The sequence below is a fragment of the Chenopodium quinoa genome, unplaced genomic scaffold, assembly GCF_001683475.1.
Source record: "Chenopodium quinoa cultivar QQ74 unplaced genomic scaffold, ASM168347v1, whole genome shotgun sequence".
NCBI lineage: Eukaryota > Viridiplantae > Streptophyta > Magnoliopsida > Caryophyllales > Amaranthaceae > Chenopodium > Chenopodium quinoa.
Genome location: NW_018744745.1, coordinates 591439 through 597145, shown reverse-complemented (window position 1 = coordinate 597145; position 5707 = coordinate 591439). Strand labels below are relative to the sequence as shown.

The window sequence follows — 5707 nt, the reverse complement described above, 5'->3', positions numbered from 1 at the left end:
GACCAGTAGTTAATAAGGTGTTTGTAGTTAAAGTGAGTCAGGGCAATTGTTTTGTGGGTAATAGAATGAATGAGGTTTCTGCTGCAATGCTGCTACAAAAGTGTAGGTGTAATAAAAAAAGCAAAGGTAGGATTTGCTTCTTTGTAAAATCAGAATCAGATTTTTTTTGTAATAAGGTTAGAAAACCTAGGATATTACTATTTTTATGTTACCAATTTCAAGCTATCTAAAATAGTAGAAGTAAATTGAAGAGTGCATAAAATAAGTACATGCAAAAGGTACATAAGTGGTACCATACATACATAATATAAACATAGTAAATGCTAGAAAATAATCGGATTGTAAACAAAATTATAATTTCTACTTAACCAAAAAGGTGTAACAAGGATTTTGAACAATTAACCTAGGTTTTCTAATTATATATAAAAGGGAAAGCACCTTCATTTATAACATGTTTAAGACTATATTAATTAAGATAGTAAGAATAATTGACTGACAATTTAGCTGGCAGATTTAGTAGATAGGAAGTAATACCTTCAAACACATGCATCATGTTATGCCAGATAATTGCAAAACATCATACGCTACTACGTTTTTCAGCACTGGTGATGTGTGGTGTTTAGCAGGCTGTGGTGTGATTACAGTCCCCTTATCTGACTTTACAGCTGCCCATGGGAAAATCATGGCTGTGGTAGGTAAACTATCACTCGGCATAATGTATGCCCTTGAGATTTGTTAATGGTCATTACAAAACTGAGCTTCAAAGGAAATTATATCCGCTCAAACTGAATAGAATATTTTGTTGATGATGGAAGCCGGATATTAACACGATGAACGAATACAAGTTCTCCTTGGCGATGACTAGTGGCTATAGAACAAACAATCACATTCCTTCTTAAAGATTTGTATATAAGACGCATCCCATTGCACAGGACATCTGCTGGATCAATGTTCCTGAGCAATATTACAGGGCTGTTTATTTTTAGAACAAGTTCATGTGGAGTCATACCACCAGGGGCAAGCTGGTTTAGGAACTCTATTGGGTAAATTGCACATTTATCATCTAGCATGCTATCAAAACTCTTGTAAACAACATAATTCGCTGGGAATTTATTTATAAGAAATGCGTTGATGGAGTCAACTGCATCATTTAACGATGTGAGAATGACACTCTCTGTGATATTTGGTGAGAAGGCTGCATGTTCTAACTCTAGGAATGCAGTAGCAGAAAGGTAACTGATAGGATCATTGCCTTCTTGATAATAACTCACAATGTGAGCAGGAACCTAAGCAAAAGCATTTCCAGTAGACTGCAGCTGGCCATTGCCCAAACTCAGCAGAAATTATGCATATGGGAGATCTTCTCTTGCTATGATGTTTTCAGTCAGGTGTAACTTTTCTAGCCAAGGCCAGATATATGAGTTAACCAGGCTTGCTGCAACAACCTCTCTTTAAGTTTTGTGAGGAACAACCGGCAGCACCTGCCTAAAATCTCCCCCAAATTCTACAACCTTCCCACTAAATCATTGTTCTGCGTCACAAAGATCACGAAGCAGAAGCTCAACTAATTCAACGTTTTCTATTTTGGCCATTGAAGCTTCATCCCCAATTATCAGAGTTGTTTGTTTGATTAAAGCAGCTAAGCTGCCTTCTTTAGGAAGGTCACAAGCAAGAGATGTTTCTGAATCCAGAGGAATCTTAAACCTTGAGTGCACTGTCCTCCTAGAAGGTATGTTTGTTGTAGCAATGCCCGATGTTGCTGTTGGAAGAACAATCTTCCCTTCCATGCGTACTTCAGCATATAGAGCGTTGTACAAAAATGTTTTGTCAGTTCCTCCAGGACCATCAATAAAGAAGCAACCAGGCTTGTCTGATTGAACCTGAGCAATAATTCTGTCAAATCAATTTGTTGAGCTGAGTTAAGTTTGCCTCTACAGTTGATACACTCTTGAGGAATAGGTGCATCTAAAGCATCAACGATGTCTTTAGTTCTGTTGAGCTCTTCTGGCACCTCTTCATGTAAGTGGTCAAGTTGGAAATAAGCCAATGATTTCCTATAGACTCTAAATGGCGTTCTATTGACTGTATGGTTAGCAACCTAACATGAATTTATTTTCAAGATAGACATGTCTGTAATCATCAGATAGATCACCATAGAATCGCTGCCAAAGTCTATTGGGGTCGCAAGGGGTGTAGAAAACACAAACAGCTGCAAATAGGCGGCGTAAGGCAACAGACAATTGAATTTCTGCTGCTTCAGCCAAACATGCGTGTACTACATTGTCTTCATCACATAAACCTCTTTTAATAGCTTCTTCCTGAAAAGTGGCACAAAGTACTCCATTAACAGTTCGAAGATCAGTGAATGATTTAGGATTTCGTACATTAATTAGCAGTAGTCTCAAGAAGAATCGCTCTCCTTCTGCTGGTGTAATACTTGCAAGCCGACCAACAACCATAAGCTTCTTATTCTTCCTTTGAAACCATGCTTTCACTACCACAAAAATTAGATTACATATCACAAAATATAAAACGGTTATCAAAGATAGGCGTGCTGCAGAAGAATATAGAACGCATTTGTGCAAGAGGCGTTTTATGAGTTATTAAATATAGAACGGTTAGAATAATTAACCGTTCTCTATTTTTTTACTCAAATAATAAAAAACAAATAATTATTCATTTTAGATGATACAGAACGGTCATCTTGACAACCGTTTTATATTTCTTTTTTATTTTATATTTAAAAAAAAATGGGTGGGATATTTATGTGGACCATTGGGGTATTTAGAATTACCCTAATTATTCAAAGGCTGCTTAAAATAATTGAAACGCTTTTATATTCCACTATCACTATTCACTAGAGCATTAAACTATCAACTGCTTACTGCTTCAAAAAAACGATGAAAAGTGAAACCTCTTGTTGCTCAATTAACCAATAACTGCTTCGTCGCCCTACCGCCTTACCATCGCCCCATCTCCCCACCATCGTTCTACCGCCCCACCGTCGTCCCACCACCAAACTATTGAACGTCTACTTCACCGCACCGCACCGCACCGCTCCGCTACACCACCACTGCACTTTCCAGGTAATTCGTTCAAATTTTTCTTGATGTGGATGAGTTTGTCAATCTAATTGTATTAATCAATCGAATTTTTCAATTTAGCTGTAGTGAATTCATATTTTTCATCCATTACAGTAACTTCGATCGAATTTTTTTGGTGGATAAAAAAATTCACAATTTTAGTTTTTGGGAAATAATTCAATTGATTCTTATAAACGCAAATAATTCAATATAATTGCAGTTTTTTCAATCAAATTACACTTAATTTATTCGAATTACAAGAAATTTCAGTATTAATCAAAATTATTTTCGCCAAATTGTTCTTACCTAGGTCAAATATAGAACCTAATTAGATAAAGAAAGAGGGGTGGGGGAAATTGATTACCACTAGATTATTATGTTCTATTAATTTCAAAATATTGGGAATGAGGGACATGAAGGCTTTTAATAAAGCTCTACTCGCTAAGCAAGCTTGGAGGATCCTAAACAACACTCCTTCACTGATGGTTAAAACTCTGAAAAATAAGCACTTCCCAAATTCTGAATTTATGGATGCTAAGGTGGGTTCTAATGTGAGTTATACTTGGAGGTCTATAGTATCTGCTCGAGACCTGCTGAAAAAGGGGTGGTAAAGTCTGTTGGGAAGGGTCGATATTTGGCTTGGGTGGGATCAAGAGAGATCACCTTGGTGATGTTATGGCAGCAACTTGTTGTTTACAGCATGGGTGTTTCGAGGTTAATATTGCTGAAGCTCTTGCAGCAAGACATTGCCTGACCATTGCTTTGGATGCAAGACTGCGTGATTTAGTGCTAGAAACTAACTGCAGCAAGTTGTACCAGTATTTACTGCATGGGAAATGTGAAACTTCAGCCTTTGGTGTTATTGTTAGTGATATTCTTCTCTTGGCTAGCTCTTTCTTTAGTATTTCTATTTCACATGTTGGTAGAGATGGAAATTGTGCTGTGTTTTTATTAGCTAGAGGTAGCATTGAGTTTGGTGAGATGAGAGTATGGTTAGAAGAAGTGCCACATTGTGCTTGTAACGCCGTGCTGCTAGATTTAACTAGCCTGGAGTAATATTATGCTCAGATTTTTTGTCAAAAAAAAAACTTTAATTTGCCAATTATTTTAGAAAAATTGATTTGCTTTGCTTTTCTTTTATAAAAGGGTTGGTTATGAGATGTTGTGATTGAAATTCAATGATGATTTAATCTAATTCTAGTGATGTATAAGAGTAGTCATGGTGTTTGTGGATTTTGGGTAGCTGATTGTGAAGGGAGAAGAGCAGGAAATCAGAATCTTATGGAAGTGAATTTATAATAATAATAATAATAAGGTGGCAGAGTTGATTAAAGGAAAATTTCTTGTTGGTTGATTGTGAAGAGTGGAACTTGATACGTTAGTGGCCCTCCTTCCCTGACACTAGTAATATTTGTTGATTATATCTGCATCCTACTTTTGAAACTATAACGTCAACTTATCCATCTCTTAACAGTTATCAGACACTTTGGCTAAGTCATCCAAAGAAAGACATGGTGACATTGCAGAATAACAACCATTTATAAAGTACTCCGTATGTATCTTTTTCATACTCTTTTCTTTATCTAGCTTTTCCTTTCATATAAGTTAAATTCAACCAACATTTAGAAGAATGGATATAATACCTAGAAGTGCTACTAATTTTAACCTCTTATCTAAAATTGTGTTGATGCAGGTTTTTCGGTCTATAGATTTAGGTTATGTACAAGGATTTCCAAAGGATGTTTAGGAGGCTGAGTCTCAGGTTCGTTGACACGATGTTTTGCTTTTGCACTAACTGTACTATTAGTTATGTGTTTTTGATAATGAAGCCAATTTGGACTCAATGTACCTGTATTCATTGCAGAACCTGGTTTGTGCGAAGAATTTGGTGATAGACAAGAACATCCAAACAGCATACATTGAAGCAATCAGATCTACTCAACATTTCATTTATATAGAAAACCAGTATTTCCTTGGATCATCATATGCTTGGCCAAATTACAAAAATGCCGGTATGAAAAATTTTATTTCCCTTTCTTATAATCTTGCTGTTGAGGTTGTTTAGAAAATGTGAATGTTCCTGTTGGATTCGATAGCTAGTTTGCTTAATGATTTTGTACTGGCAGGTGCTGATCATTTGATGCCAATGGAGTTGGCCTTGAAGATTGTTAGCAAAATCCGAGGCAAAGAAAGATTTGCTGTCTAAGTTGTCATCCCTATGTGAATTGTAGATCAATATGGTATTGGTATATCTGAGCATTATTTTTTAAAAATCAACATTAACTAGAAAGGTGTTTTGATATTAAACTCAGGTATTTATTTGTATAGAACAAATTTTGTATGGATGATTCAATTTAATTGTGGTTGGATGTTTTAAATTATATATATGAAGTATATTTTGATGGCTTTCGTCGTATTTGGAAATATTTTTGTTAATTTTATTATACAGAGATTTATATTGTACGTATACAGGATCATGGATTTATTTTTACATAGGAAATGTGAAAATTTTCTTACATGATAAATGTACAAGATAAAAAACAGGAGTACAACAAATACAGATCTAAAATGAAATACAAAAATAATACATATTATTAAAATACAGTAATAATACAATATAAAAT

The 5707-nt window shown here is 35.3% G+C and overlaps 1 protein-coding gene and 1 long non-coding RNA gene across 4 annotated transcripts; one reads left to right on the top strand and one right to left on the bottom strand.

Annotated features, from left to right (window-relative positions):
• Positions 1-770: 770 nt before the first annotated feature.
• Positions 771-2459, bottom strand: LOC110703670. The gene is made up of 4 exons (XM_021881463.1): positions 2208-2459; positions 1947-2098; positions 1575-1893; positions 771-1286 (listed from the first exon to the last, which is right to left on the bottom strand). The coding sequence occupies exons 1-4, from the start codon at positions 2457-2459 to the stop codon at positions 771-773; spliced, it is 1239 nt and encodes a 412-aa protein (XP_021737155.1).
• A 303-nt stretch (positions 2460-2762) lies between these two features.
• On the top strand, positions 2763-5492 carry LOC110703611. Of its 3 annotated transcripts, none has more exons than XR_002507709.1 (5): positions 2763-3086; positions 3660-4635; positions 4777-4845; positions 4948-5095; positions 5210-5492. It is a non-coding gene; the product is annotated as an uncharacterized LOC110703611 (long non-coding RNA). The 3 variants fall into 3 exon arrangements; XR_002507708.1 differs by having other exon boundaries at positions 2822-3086; positions 4558-4635; XR_002507710.1 differs by lacking the exon at positions 2763-3086 and having other exon boundaries at positions 3093-3947; positions 4558-4635.
• The last annotated feature ends 215 nt before the right edge of the window (positions 5493-5707 follow it).